The sequence below is a fragment of the Aptenodytes patagonicus genome, chromosome 20 (assembly GCF_965638725.1).
Source record: "Aptenodytes patagonicus chromosome 20, bAptPat1.pri.cur, whole genome shotgun sequence".
NCBI classification, from domain to species: domain Eukaryota; kingdom Metazoa; phylum Chordata; class Aves; order Sphenisciformes; family Spheniscidae; genus Aptenodytes; species Aptenodytes patagonicus.
The window spans coordinates 2361149-2374333 of record NC_134968.1 but is presented as its reverse complement, the minus strand read 5'-3'; the positions used below and the strand labels follow the sequence as shown (position 1 = coordinate 2374333).

Sequence of the window (13185 nt, the reverse complement as noted above, 5' to 3'; positions counted from 1 at the left end):
GGGCACTGGGGGACGAGCCGGGGGTGAGCGGGGCAGGGAAGGGATCTCCACGGCCCCGACAGTCCAGTCATACCCCCCCTCCACCCCAACTCGTCCCGTACAGGGTGCTCAGCATCACCCCAGGGCACTGTTTAGCGGGGTCAGGGCCCTGCTCCTGCCCACCCAGCACCCAACAGGCGCCTGCCCAGCACCGTGCTGCCTTCTGCTCTGTCCCCAACCGGCCTCTGGGCACAGCTAGGTCACTGCAGGCAGGGAAGGGGGAGTAAAGGCAGGGTGGGTGCTGCCTGCCACCCGCTGGGACCACCCCCCCCCCCCCCCGTGTCCCTTTGCAGCCGTGCTCACCCTCGGTGCCGGCCTCCAGCACGGTGATCTGCACCTCCTCGCTTTCACCATCTCCCCAGTCAATGCCATCACCCTGCTGCAAAAGGAAGGGCACCCTGTGAGATGGAGGTGCACGGGACGCCCCCCAGGTCCCCAGCCCGGCCCTGGAGCAGGGCCAGACCCCAGGACCACACAGCCGGGGGGGGGGGGGTCACGCACCTGGGGACCGGGCTCTAGCGTGATCCCCCAGTCGATCTCCTCGCCCCGGGCTCCCCCGTCAGCAGCGGCACCGTCAGCCACCCCGGTCGGCTCCAGCGTGAAGTCTCCCCAGTCGATCTGCGGGGAGAAGGACAACAGACCCCCTGAAACCCCGGGGCGGGGGGGAGACGACAAACAGCCTAACGCTAACCGACGCACGGCAGAGCCGGCTGGGGCTCTCCTCAGCACCACAGCTCGGCCCCGGCTGGCCAGGACGTACCGTGTCCTCCTTCGGCTGCTCCGGCACCTCCTCCACCTCCGGCCGCTCCACCCGCAGGGGCTGGAGCCCGTCCTCCACTCGTAGACGGTCGTGTTGCCTCTCTCCCCCACGTGCCGCAGCAGGGGCACCACCACCTCTGCGGAGCTGGCAGCCACCGCGGGGACATCAGTGCCAGGAGCAGGGTGGGGACACCCCCCCCCCCCCCCCCCCCACACACACACACACACCCCCCCAACCCCACCAGGGTCCCTCTGGGAGAGCCCCAGCCTGGGTGCAGCCGCCAGCCCAACCCGCTGTCCCCACACGTGGGGAGAGGAGATGCAGGGGTCTATCCCTGCGCCCCCACACCCACCTCTCGCACACGAACTCCACGCAGGCCTGGTACAGCTCGATGGCCTCGGAGAGCGCGCTGGCTCCCGCCCCGATCTCGGACAGCAGCGAGGGCAGGTCCTTCACCAAGGCCAGGAGCTCCTGGCGCACGTTGTCACCCTGGGGACGGAGCAGGGACGTGTCAGGGCAGGGAGGCCGGCAGCCGAAGCACCCCTGGGGCGGCTTCACCCTCTGCTTGCAGAGCTAGACGTGGGCAGGAAGGGGACGGAGGGCTGCGGGGTCACCCTACACCCACCCACCCCCCCCAGCTCCTCCCACGGGTAAGGTGGCACTGTAGGGACATCGTATGGGACCCGTGGTCCCAGCTTGAGCCCTGCTGAGGCCAAAGGCAGGCGTCTGGGGGCTGCTTTGGGGAGGGAGGTGACAGAGCAAGGACCCCCTCCGCAGCGGGGCCGGCCGCAGGGACTCACGGCGATGCCGTACTGCTTGCAGGAGGCGAAGAACCGCTCCCGCAGCTCGGCCGCCCCCAGCTGACACTCCTCCTCGCGGCGGGCGAAGTCCTGCTGGGCCTGCTGGCACCGGCTGATCTGCTTCCTCAGCGAGGGGATCTCGTAGCTGATGCTGCGCACCAGGAGGCTGGCGAGCTCGGCTGCAATGGGGGGGGTAAGGGGGCAGGGAGGGGGGTGCTGAGAGGCCGTGCCAGCCGCCCACGAGGCCCTCGGGGTGCCCCAGCCACCTCAGCCGCGCAGCGGAGCCAGCTCGGGGCTCTCACCCCCGTGGGACTTGGCAGCCCATCACGTCCTGCCCCTTTCCCTGCCCACCCCATCCTCATCCCAGTTTGGAGACCGAAAGCCGCCCACCGCCACCCCCGAGGACTCTCCGGAACCTGCCCGCAGCCAGAGCTGCCTTACCCAGGTAGGTGTTCTCCTTCTCGTAGAGGGACACGATCTCCTGCCAGTCCTGGGGAGGAGGAAGCAGAGGGTGGGGAGGCTGCGAACGCGCCGGCCGCATGCCCCCAGGCCCACGCTCACCTTCATGCGCCGGGACGAGTAGCGTCCAAAGAGGTTCTTGGTGGAAGCCTCAGTGCCCTTGAGGATCTCCACGATCCTCAGGCAGTGGAAGTAGTGCAGGTCTGCGTTGGAGGGAGGGACGGGGTCACCGGGACGTCTGCCGGGTGCCACCCTCTCCCAGCTGAGCCCAGGGAGCGCGGGGCCTCGGAAGGGGCCGTGCCGCTGACTCTCCGTCTCCTCCTTGGCTGGGGGGTGTGTGTGTGTGTGGGGGGGAGGTTGCCATAACCGAACCCTCGGGAACAGGCTCCCGGCGCGACACCCACCCTGGCTGCCCGTGTCCCAGCTCTCCTGGGACACCCCCGACCCCAAGCTCCACTCACAGGCCCCCGCGAGCAGCTGCTTTATCTCCTCGTTCTCCGGCATGTCTTGGATGGCCGCGTTGATCTTCTCGCGGATGGCCAGCACTTGGCTCTGCCATTTCAGGTTGCAGTGTCTCCTGTCCACCAGCCAGTCTGCGAGGCAGGAGGGAGGGAGGGAGGGAAACAGGGGGTCAGCTGGGAGAAGGACCCTAGGGGCAGGGGGGGCGGGGGGGCTCACCAGGAGGGGGTCACCCCCCTCCAGGCTGCCCTGCGATGCCAGACGGAGGCAGGGAGCGGAGGCCCCGGCGGGTCGGCTCCCCGCGTGTCCCGTCCCCACCAAGCAGAGGGGCCAAACACAGGGATGAAGTCCCGGCTCCTTCCCCAGGTCTGGGAAGGGCTGGAGGGGAAAGGGGGTCGGGGGGGGGGGGTGGGGGGGGTGGGGTGTCACCCCGCTGCTGCCTGGGCTAGGACAACCCAACCCAGCGCCGAGGGGGGGGCGGCGCCGGGGCCATGAGCTGCCACACGGCGGGGTGACAAACCCTCCCGGGGAAGAAGGACACGAGTGACCGGTGCCAGCCCGCTCCCGCCCGCCGGGGAGTGCCGGAACGACACCCCCCCCCCCCCCGCCCCTCACACCCCTGCCCACCCGAGGGGCCTCCCGCACGGGGGGGGGAGGGGGTGTGTCGGGCCGGGGGGTGCCGTACCCAGGAGCTTGCCGGTCTGGATGTCGATGGGCACGTTCTGGTAGTCCTGGGGAGAGACCTGCGGGGAGGCGAGGGGCGGCGGAGACGCGTCGGGGCCCGGCGGAGCCCAGCCGGGGCCCGGGGCCCCCCTACTCTAGCGCCCGGGCCCAGCCGGGCCCGGCTCCCCCGGGCCTGGGCCCCTTCCCCGCCCCCTCTGCCCGGTCCCAGCCGGTGCCCGGTGCCCGGTGCCCGGTGCCCGGTCCCCGGTCCCCGGTCCCCGGTCCCCGGTCCCCACCTGCATGCCGCCCGCCGCCGCTCCGCTTCCGCTTTCTCCCTCCCGGTCGCCGCGCCCCGCCCCGCCTCAGCCAATCTCCGGGCGCGGACCCGGCAGCTCAGCCAATCAAAACGCGATCGGTCCAACGGGCCCCGCCCTGCTGCCAATCAGAAGGGAGCCGCAGAGCGACGGCGCCACGTGCCGGCGTCCCGGTTGGCTGGGAGGAGGCGGGGGAGGGAGGAGGCGCCGCCGACCAATCGGAACGGGCTGGGCGGGGGGGGGGGGGGGGGGAAACGGGGGAGGAGGGGGCGCCGCGCACGCGTGCGCAGTGCAGCGGATCCCAGGGCGGATCCCTCGGGGATTCCCCGGGGCCCCCAGGGCTGATCCCGGGTCCCAGAGGACCGTGGGTGCCCCAGCACAGAGCCAAGATCCCTCGGGGATCCCCAGCCGCCCCTGAGGGGATCCCGAGTCCCTCAGGGATCCCTGGGAGGCCCCCCAAGCAGATCCCGGATCCTATGGGGATCCCCAGTTGCCCCCAGAGGGGATCCCAGATCCCTCGGGGATCTGCAGCTTCCCCCAGAGCAGATCCCACATCCCTCGGGGACCGCCGGGTGCCCCAGCACAGAGCCAGCATCCCCCTGGGACCCCCAGCCGCCCCGGAGGGTATCCCGAGTCCCTTGGGGATCCCCGGGCGGGGCCAGAGCAGATCCCAGATCCCTTGGGGACGGGTGGGTCCCCCAGCACAGAGCCAGGATCCCCTGGGGACCCGCCTGCCGGGAGCAGCTGCCCCGGGATGCTCACGGGACTTGGGGGAGCCGCTGCCTCCAGCACCCTGGGGACATCATCGCTCCAGGGGGGGGACTGGGACGGGGACACCCATGGGTGCCACCCTTGCCCCGAGCCGGTGTGTGCCTGTGGGACGTGTCCCCACGAGCCGTGTCCTCGCGTTGGGGGGGCGAGGCGGCGGCTCTCCTCCTCCGTCCCTCACGGCATCACCCCGTCCCCGGGGCCGGCGGTGGCCGAGCGGGGGGCGGTGGCAGCGCGGGGACAGGCCGGTGGGCGCCCGCGGGGCAGAGGGAGCCGGAGGCAGGAACCGGTCTGGCAGCCCGGCCGGCCAGCCGCCCGGTTTCGGCTAATCCCGACGGTTGCCCTTAACTCCTGGCTGCCCGAAACACGTGCCATGTGCCGCCCCGGCACCCGCCGGGGGACCTGCCCTCGAGGCCGGCGGGGTGGCGAGCCCGGCCCGGTGCCGCGGTCAGTGCCAGCACCTGGAACCGCCGCGGGCTGCCAGCCGCCGTCGGGGCTCAGCCCCGGGTTCCCCCGTCATGAATATTCAGCCGTGCCCTGGCCCGGCCCCGCTGTTTGCTCAGGCAGGAGGGGTTTGGCCCCGGGTTCACCTTGACGGGGAGCGAACGGAGCGGCGGCAGGTAGACAGCACCTGCCTGCGCGCCCCAGCCGGAACCGCCCCGGCACCCCCAGGACCCCCCGGGCTGGGCGGCCGCAGCGGAGGTGTGGGAGGCACAGGTACACAGACGGGGCGCCCGCGGTGGGGAGTGGGACGTGGAAACCCCTGCTGCCAGCCCGGGGGCATGGCACAGCGCGGCACGGCCGTGGTTTGGTGACGGGTCCCGCCCGGCTCCGGCACGAGGAGGGGGCAGGCGGGGGCATGGCGTTGCTGCAAACCAGCCCAGGGGGCCACCAGCCGTCTTCCCTGGGGTGGTGGCCCCAGTCTCGGTGTCCTTGTCCCCCCTGCCCCGGCACCCGAAAGCGATGCCAGAGGCACCGCCCGGGAGGAGCCGGGCAGGGTTCAGTCTGCGGGGTCGGTCATGGCCGAGCGCCGTGGGGGCAGAGAGCCACGCTGGCTCCCGGGATGGGGATGGGGCGGTGGGAATCCCCTCCCTGCCCGCTGCCGGGGAAGCGTTCGGCTCCTCCGCTCCGGAGCCGCCTTCCCCATCCCTGCCCTGGAGCCATGCTCGGCACCGGAGCCTTCCCGGATTGTCGGAGCCTTCCCGGCAGTGGCCGGGGCCCCACCAACGCTCCTGCCTGTCCCTGCAGGCAGGGCTGGGCAAGAGGAAAACCCAGACCCCGCGGTGCAGCGGGCAGTGACCCTCCGGCGGGGACCCCGGCGCCTCCCCGGCTCCCACCTGCTTCCCAGTTCCTGTTCCTGTTTGCTTACCTGGCTCCCTCCCTGCCCCGCTACACACGGCCGATACGGCAGCTCCCGGCGGTGCCAGCAGCCTTTCCCCCGGGTTCGGCAATGCCCAAGTCACCCGAGCATCTCCTCCCGGTTATCTGCGGGGTCCTCTTGCCCTGGGTCCCCCACCAGCCCCGGTCCCACGCAGCCCTCCCGGCGCCTGCCACGAGCATCCTGGCAGAGACGGTGGGAGAACGCCAGAGCCGCTTTCGGCAAACACGGCACCGGCGCTGCCGGATCGGCAGCCCATGTCCCTCGTCCATCCCCCGTCATCTCTGGGATGGCAGGGCCGGGGGGGGGGGGGGGGGGGGGGGGGCTGAGGGACACACACACACACACACACACACCCCTGGAGGGAGTACAACCCTCACCTCCATTTCAGGGGCCGGCGGCGATGGCCGACAGCCACGGCTGGTGGAAGCTGACCTTCCTGCGGAAGCGCCGATCGGTGCCCGTGGTGCTGTACGAGAGCCCCGACGGCCACGCTGCGGCCGCCGGCGAGAGCCAGGAGGGGCCGGACGAGGAGGGGCCGCCCGGCTTCACCGCCCGCCTGGAGAAGATCGTGGACAAGAACACCAAGGGCAAACACGTCAAGGTCTCCAACTCGGGACGCTTCAAGGAGAAGAAGAAAGTGCGGGCGACGCTGGCCGAGAACCCCAACCTCTGCGCCGCCGGTGAGCGGGAGGAGAAATGACCCGTCCGGTTGTCACCCTCCAGCCGCCACCACCGGCTGCCCAGGCCGGCTCGGCTCCGTCCCTCCCGGGGACACCAGACCACGGGGCTTCGGAAGGAGAAAGGACTCGGACGGGAGTTTATTTAAGGGAGAAGCAAGGACCCTGTTTAATCTCAGCCACCCCCCCGCCCCAGGCTCGTGGCACCCCAGGGGCAGAGGGAGAACCGGGGAGCGGAGCCAGGCGCGGCCCGTCCCTCCCAGCCCCCCGCGGGCAGGGGGAGCCCCCCGGGGCTGACTGGTTCGTGCCGGGATGAGGACACTCGCCCCAGCTCAGTCGCTTGCCGTGGACCACCGGAGCCCATCGTTCACCCAGCTCTGCCCCGAGCCTGACAGCCCCGATCCCCTCCTTGCCCATCACTCCTGCGGGGGCCAGACCGGGGGACCCCCCCGCTCGTCTCCCAAGCCCGAGGGGCTGCGTGGCCGCGGGCAGAGCCACCGATGCCACGTCCTCGCCAGCAGTCGCCCCCAAACCAGGGGACATGACGCTTCCCTGTCCCGAGGGAACAACCCCGCGGGCAAAGTCCGTCCCCCCCCCTGCCCTGAGCTGCCTCCACGGGGACCGTGGAGGGCTCCGGGCTTCCCAGGAGGGGGCCGTATTCCCGCTGGCATCTGGGAATCGCTCCCTGCTCCCGGAACGGGAGAGCCGACCGTGGAACGCCGTGCCGGAGCCGACCCCGGGGGCAGCCGCCACGGCCGATCTCAACAGCCCCGGCGTTTGTTCGGGTTGTTGGAGGCCGAGCCTTTAGTCAGCTCTCGCGGCTGCCGATAATGAACTGTCGTTAATAAACCGGGTCTGGAACCAAAGGCGGCTCAGGGGTGCGGGCAGGGGGAGAGCTCGGCGGACCCCCCCACACACCCCCCCGGCTCCAGCCTGCCGGGGTCGAAGGGCCGTGGGTCCCTTCCGCGACCCCGGTGGGGAGCGGTGCCAGCCGCCGCCGCCACCGCGGGGAATCCCCCGACCCCGGGGAAAGGGGGGACACGCACCAGGGGCCGGTGGCCGTCACCAGCGCCGCCAGCCCCGGGGTGCCCTCTCCGCGGAGCAGGGTGCGGCCGTGCCCGAAGTCGACAGGAGCAACCACTTCCCAGCTATTACAAAAGCCGGATGGTGCCAAGTGCCAGAGTCCAACCCCCCCCCCCCACCCCCCCCAAGCCTTCCCCGGCACGAACCCTGTGCCAGGGCAGCCCGGGGCCCCCACCCTCCGCTCTGTTTGCTCTGCCCGCGCCTGCCGGCTCACAGGCTGCTCTTTGTCCCCGGCTGGCAGCGTCGGAGGGATCCTGCCCGAGAGGGAACGGAGGGAGCGGGGAGGTGGAGAGCCGTCGGCACGCAGCCGGTGCCCATCGGCTCATTTACGGCCATCACGGTGGTATCCGGGCTCCCGCCACGCTCCTAAACGCCAGGATGGGTGGGAGACCCGGCTGCGCTGCCGTCCCCAGCCCCAGCCAAGCCCTCAGCCCCTTCCCGGGACATCAAGCTGCCACCTCACGCCGTCCCCTCGAGGTGACGGCCGTCCCCACGCCGTCCCCTCCCGTCCCACCACGGCGGCTCTCCCTGAGGGACAAGCGCAGCCGGGAGGGACCGAGGCTACCGGGCGAGTCCGCGACAGCGGCACAAGGTGTGTGACGGCCCCCCCACGGCCCCCTAACCCGGCTCCCTCCATCCCAGGGCCGACCTCCCCGCCGTCACCTCCCGCTGCCACCCACCGCCCGGCACGGCAAGGAACCCACTGGGGGACACCCTCCCCCCCCCCGGCGAAGCCCCGGGGCACGATCCTGCCCCCAGAGCCAACGACTGGGAGAGCAAACGTGGAGCCAGGGAGGGCGAAGGTTATCGGGGCCCGGTTTCACTGGGACGTGGCCCAGGGGAGCCGGGGCCGTCAGCACCCTCTGCCGGGTCCACAGGTCAGGATCCCCGGCTGCACCGAGTTCCGACTGCCAGAGAGCAAGGCCCGGCCCCGCGCGGGTAAATATTAACCCAAACCCACCGCACGGCTCCGCACCGATCAGGCTTTATTTTTTTCCAAGCTTGGACAGGCAGCTGGGGGGGTCGGACGGACACGGGGAGCGGCACCAGCCTGGCGCTCCCCCCCCCGAACACGCAGGCTGAGGATTGGGGTCCCACGGCCCCGCGGAGATGGGGCGCGCCGGTGACAACACGCACGGCCAGCCACGACCACCGGTGACGCAGCGGGGACGTTAAAGCTGCAGTTAAATAAGTTGTCGCACAGACCGAGGACGTTGCATGGTTCTAGCCAAAACACGAGGCGCGAGCGGCGGCAGGGGCAGGACACAGGCAGGGGGTTCGCTGGGGGCCTTTCTTGGTCCCGCCGCAATAATTAACATGATTAATTAACCACCAGCGGCACCGGGAGCGGTCGCTCCCCACGTGCCGGCGGGGGGAAGCAGATGGTCTCTGGGACCCACCCGCAGCTCTCGCCCGCCCCGGGGAGAGGCGAAGGGAGACGAGGGTCTCTCTGGGGCACCCCCAGAGCTCAGCACGCGTTTCCCAGGGGAGGGCAGAGCGAGGCCAGCCCCGTTCCCCGGGGCACGACGGGGGACAGGCGGGCAGGTTTGGCGTAGGTGATGCTCCCGATCGGGCGAACGCGGCCGGAGACGCCGGCGGCCTCACGGGGAGAAGCGCTCGAAGACCCATTCACCCTCTCCCCGGTGCGTCATGTCTCCCAGGGGGGCCGAGCCATCCCGCAGGCGTCGGAAGACGATGCGGTCGTGCAGGCGGTTGGTTTGGCCCTGCCAGAACTCCACGACGTCTGGCTGCAGGATGTAGCCCCCCCTGGCAGAGAAACAGGGGGCTTTAGGAGGAGGGGGGGCCCCGCCGGTCGGGCAGCCCCCTGCCCGCAGCCCCCACGACTCACCAGTACGCCGGCTTCGGCACCGTCGTCTCCCTGTACCGCTCCTCCAGCTCTGCGTTCTTCTTCCTTAAATACTGCGGGGAAGGCGGTGAACGCGAGGGCGGCTGGGGCAGCCCTGGTTCTCCCGGCCCCTCCGGGCGCTGCCGTGGGGAAAGGGACGGCCGCTCACCTCCCTGTCCGGAATGACGGTGCTCTGCCGACTGACGATGGCCCCGATCTGGCTGCTCTTGGGGCGGGAGTGGAAGTACCGTTCCGATTCCTCCTCCGGCAGCCGCTTCACCGAGCCCTCGATCCGTACCTGTGCCGGGCACCGTCAGCCGGGCTCTGGCCAACGGGTGCCGAAGGGGCTGCGTCGGCTCCCGAGGGAGGAACTGCCCCCGTCCCCCGACTCCCCCCGCCAAAACGCGAGCGCCCCCCGTCCCGTCTCATCCCCGGTGGCTGGGACCCATCCGAGCACGATCCCCACCCAAATGCGTGAGCCCCAACATCCCACCCTGAGGGAGGGAGCACCCGCCGCCCCAGGCGGTGCCAAGGGCCCGACCGTGCTCCCTCTGCTCCCCCCCCCCCCCAACGTCCCCACGGGCCGCAACTCACCTGCCGGTTGAGGGGCTCCCAGTAAAAGACGAGGGAAGCGAAGGGGTTGGCGTCCTGGGGCGGGGAGAGACGAGAGGGCTGTCAGCAGACCAGCGTCGCTCCCAGCTTTAAAAATTAAGAGAGACCCCGCGCTTTGCCGCCGCAGGACCCGCCTGCGCGCGGTGCCGGGCAGAGCCTCCCCCCAAGCCAGGCCGCTCCGCTTCTCCGAGAGCCTCAGCCCCGGTGCAAAGGGGCTGGAAAGCCGCCGTGTGTCCTCCCCCCCCCGCCCCCCCCGGGGACCCCCCTCCCAGCGCCCCCGGGAGCCCCCGCCGACCCTGGCACGGCCGCAGCCCTCACCAGCTCCTTCCCCTTACGGCTCTCGTGGTTGGTGAAGAAGCGGAAGCCATCCTGCCCGAAGCCCTTCAGCAGCACCATGCGGGCCGAGGGCTTCCCGTCCCTGCGGCGGGAGAGGGGAGGCGGTGACAGGCGTCCCCCGCGGTGGCCGGGGGAACCCCCAATGGCCCCCCCCCCCCCCCCAGCCTCACCTGGTGCAGGTGGCCAAGCACATGGCGTTCGCCTCCCCGATGGCCGGGCACCCCACGGCCTCCTCGAACCAGACCCCGAACTGCTGGATGGGGTCGCGGGAAGCCAGGTGCTGCTCCTCGAAGGCCTGGGGACATGGGGGACGCTGTCGGGGGGGGGGGACGACACACACACGACACACGACCCCCTGGCCTTTGGGGACGCAGCCAGCACTGGCAGGGGGCTGGGGGGGGGGGGGGGGGGGGGTCATCACACCAGACTCAAGGGCACGGCCAGCACAGGGGATGGGGTGACCCCAGCCCTGGGGGTGCAGCAAGCACAAGGGGGGGGGGGGGGGGGTGTCACCCCAGGCCTTGGGGGCACAGCCAGCATGAAAGGGGAGGGGGGGGTCACCCCAGGCCTTGGGGTCAGCTTTGGGGGGGGGAGGGGGGTGTCACCCCAATTCCATAATTGGGGGCATAACCAGCATGAGGGGGGGCCAACCTGGTTCCAGGGTCACTGCCAGCATGGGGGGGGGGGGGGTCACCCCGGGCCCTGGGGACAGCCGGGGGCAGGGGGGGGGGGGAAGCACCCCAGTGCCAGGGTCACTGCCAGCACGGTGGGGGGGGGTCACCCCGGGCCCTGGGGACAGCCTGGGGTGGGGGGGGGCGGTGTCACCCTGGTTCCAGGGTCACTGCCAGCATGGGGGGGGGTCACCCCGGGCCCTGGGGACAGCCGGGGGCAGGGGAAAGCACCCCAGTTCCAGGGTCATTGCCAGCACAGTGCGGGGGGGCCCTCGGGGACAGCCTAGGGGGTCACTTCGGTTTCAGGGGAACAGCTGGCACGGGGGGGGGGGGGGTGTCACCCTGGGCCCTGGGGACAGCCGGGGGGGGGGGGGGGGCGACACGGCGTCACCCCGGTTCCAGGGTCACCGCCAGCACGGTGGGGGGGGGTCACCCCAGGCCCTGGGGACAGCCTGGGGGGGGGGGGGCGGTGTCACCCTGGTTCCAGGGTCACTGCCAGCATGGGGGGGGGTCACCCTGGGCCCTGGGGACAGCCTGGGGTGGGGGGGGCGGTGTCACCCTGGTTCCAGGGTCACTGCCAGCATGGGGGGGGGTCACCCCGGGCCCTGGGGACAGCCTGGGGTGGGGGGGGCGGTGTCACCCCGGTTCCAGGGTCACCGCCAGGAGGGGGGGGGGGAGTCGGTCACCCCGGGCCCTGGGGACAGCCGGGGGGGTCACCCCGGCCTCAGGACACAGCCAGGTCGGGGGGGGGGGGGGGGGGGCCGCGCCCCCGCTCGCCCCCGCTCGCCGGGGCGCCCCGTCCCCCCAGCCCCTGTCCCCCGTCCCCTCGGTCTGTCCCCCGTCCCCTCGCCCCCCGTCCCCCCCAGTGCCCCCCCGCCCCGTCCCTGTCCCCGCCCCCCCCCCACTGCCCCCCCCCCCCCCCCCCCCGCCGGTTCCCCCGTCCCCACCTCCGCCTCCCCCCGGTAGCTCTTCCGCAGCGGCCCCAGGTCCATCCCGGCGGCGGCCGACGGGAGCCGAGCGGAGCCAAACCGCGCGGCCCCCCCCCGCCCCCGCTCCGCCGCCGCCGCGGCCCCGCCATCGCCCCGCCCCGGGGCGTGGCGCGGCACCTCCCGGCCACGCCTACCCAGACAGCCAATAGAGAACGGCGAAGCGCGGCCACCGCAGGGAGGGGGTGAGGAGCGCTGCCAGCCAATTGGAGAGGGCGGCGGGGGCGGGACGCGGAGACCCGGAAGCGGTGTCAGGGCTGTAAACAGGCACATGGAGGGGCCCTTAAAGGTACAGCGTCCCCGGGGGCGGGGGGCGCAGGGGAGCGGGGACGGGGGGGGGCGGGGACAGGGACGGGGCGGGGGGGCACTGGGGGGGACGGGGGGCGAGGGGACGGGGGACAGACCGAGGGGACGAGGGACAGGGGCTGGGGGGACGCTGGGGGGACACAGGGGGTGGGGGGGGGGGGTAGGGACTTGGGGACGTTGGGCACAGGGAAGGTGGGGGCGGGATATTTGGGCCTGGGGGAAGCTGGGGGGATGGTGACAAGGGGCAGGGGCTGGGAGACGGGGGGACAGGGATTTGGGGACGTCGGGGGCAGGGAAGGTGGGGGCAAGACATGGGGCTGGGGGACGCTGGGGGGACACTGCGGCCGGGGGAGTGTGTGTGGGGGGGCAGACCGAGGGGACGGGGGCCTGTGGGGCAGGGACTCGGGGACCCGGCCAGCCAGGTGGGTGGTGGGGCCCGGAGGGGACACGGGGGACGGGCAGGGCCCCGGGGACCGGGGGGAGTGGGGGGACACGGCAGGGGCGAGGGGAGGTGGGTACAGGGTGGGCAGGAGGGGGCAGGGAGCGAGGGGGTGCCGGGGGGGGCCACCCCGTGTCCCCCCGCCAGGTCCCCTCCGAGCAGGAGGGGGGTCCCGCGGCCCTGGCGAGGTGCCCGGGGGCCGGTGCGCCCTGACGCTGGCACCGATGGCCGACGGCGGGGCCGAACCCCGGGACGAGGACGAGCACCCGGGGAGCCAGGACCCCGCATCCCCGCAGCCCCCCGCACCCAGCCCGGGCCACGGCAGGTACAGGGCAGGGGCACGTCCCCAAGCCAGCACCGGTGGCACCCCCGTGTCCCCGAACCGGGGAGGGGGGCTGTGACCCCCGGGGGGGGGGGGGAGGGCCCCGACGCTGACCCCCGTTCCCTCCCCATCCCCAGGGCCCTCCTGCTCGCAGAGGACATCACAGCCAGGAAAAGACCCCGGCTGTGCCCGGGCGGCCGGGCCAGCCCCAGCCACCCGCAGGGACCCGAGAGCCCCTGGGAGCCGGGGGGTGCCGGGGGGGGC

The 13185-nt window shown here is 72.6% G+C and overlaps 4 protein-coding genes and 1 long non-coding RNA gene across 5 annotated transcripts in view; 2 read left to right on the top strand and 3 right to left on the bottom strand.

The window, feature by feature from the left end:
• The window catches only part of NFE2L1 (NFE2 like bZIP transcription factor 1), a 1673-nt gene extending 1558 nt beyond the window's left edge, over nucleotides 1-115 (bottom strand). Inside the window, exon 1 of the mRNA XM_076356476.1 lies at nucleotides 91-115. Within this exon, the coding sequence (XP_076212591.1) occupies nucleotides 91-115 (25 nt within the window). The remainder of the gene's footprint in view (nucleotides 1-90) is intronic.
• A 227-nt stretch (nucleotides 116-342) lies between these two features.
• On the bottom strand, nucleotides 343-6043 carry CDK5RAP3 (CDK5 regulatory subunit associated protein 3; the record flags this gene model as incomplete). Its single annotated transcript, XM_076356636.1, is given in 11 exon segments — nucleotides 343-418; nucleotides 541-657; nucleotides 800-864; nucleotides 867-943; nucleotides 1152-1288; nucleotides 1600-1778; nucleotides 2041-2089; nucleotides 2161-2261; nucleotides 2520-2651; nucleotides 3203-3260; nucleotides 6021-6043. Coding segments are annotated over 11 exon segments (997 nt in total), but the record flags the coding sequence as incomplete, so codon positions are not given.
• On the top strand, nucleotides 4887-7186 carry PRR15L (proline rich 15 like). Its single transcript, XM_076356637.1, has 2 exons — nucleotides 4887-4979; nucleotides 6032-7186. Exon 2 carries the CDS (start codon nucleotides 6044-6046, stop codon nucleotides 6341-6343), a length of 300 nt encoding a protein of 99 aa, XP_076212752.1. The 5' UTR covers nucleotides 4887-4979; nucleotides 6032-6043; the 3' UTR covers nucleotides 6344-7186.
• A 1186-nt stretch (nucleotides 7187-8372) lies between these two features.
• On the bottom strand, nucleotides 8373-11911 carry PNPO (pyridoxamine 5'-phosphate oxidase). The gene is made up of 7 exons (XM_076356607.1): nucleotides 11816-11911; nucleotides 10368-10492; nucleotides 10180-10279; nucleotides 9844-9897; nucleotides 9419-9547; nucleotides 9253-9323; nucleotides 8373-9170 (listed from the first exon to the last, which is right to left on the bottom strand). Exons 1-7 carry the CDS (start codon nucleotides 11858-11860, stop codon nucleotides 9005-9007), a joined length of 690 nt encoding a protein of 229 aa, XP_076212722.1. The 5' UTR covers nucleotides 11861-11911; the 3' UTR covers nucleotides 8373-9004.
• Nucleotides 11912-12089: 178 nt separating this feature from the next.
• LOC143169344 (uncharacterized) lies at nucleotides 12090-13156 on the top strand. Its single transcript, XR_012996880.1, has 3 exons — nucleotides 12090-12143; nucleotides 12747-12924; nucleotides 13059-13156. It is a non-coding gene; the product is annotated as an uncharacterized LOC143169344 (long non-coding RNA).
• The last annotated feature ends 29 nt before the right edge of the window (nucleotides 13157-13185 follow it).

Bases quoted from the DNA above. Each gene is read 5' to 3' on its own strand.
- PRR15L (XM_076356637.1), top strand. From the start codon at position 6,044: ATGGCCGACAGCCACGGCTGGTGGAAGCTGACCTTCCTGCGGAAGCGC.
- PNPO (XM_076356607.1), bottom strand. From the start codon at position 11,860: ATGGACCTGGGGCCGCTGCGGAAGAGCTACCGGGGGGAGGCGGAG. The intron at 10,493-11,815 runs GTGGGGACGGGG...CCATGTCCCCAG, and splicing joins GCTACCGGGGGGAGGCGGAG to GCCTTCGAGGAGCAGCACCT. The intron at 10,280-10,367 runs GTGAGGCTGGGG...CTCCCGCCGCAG, and splicing joins TGCTTGGCCACCTGCACCAG to GGACGGGAAGCCCTCGGCCC.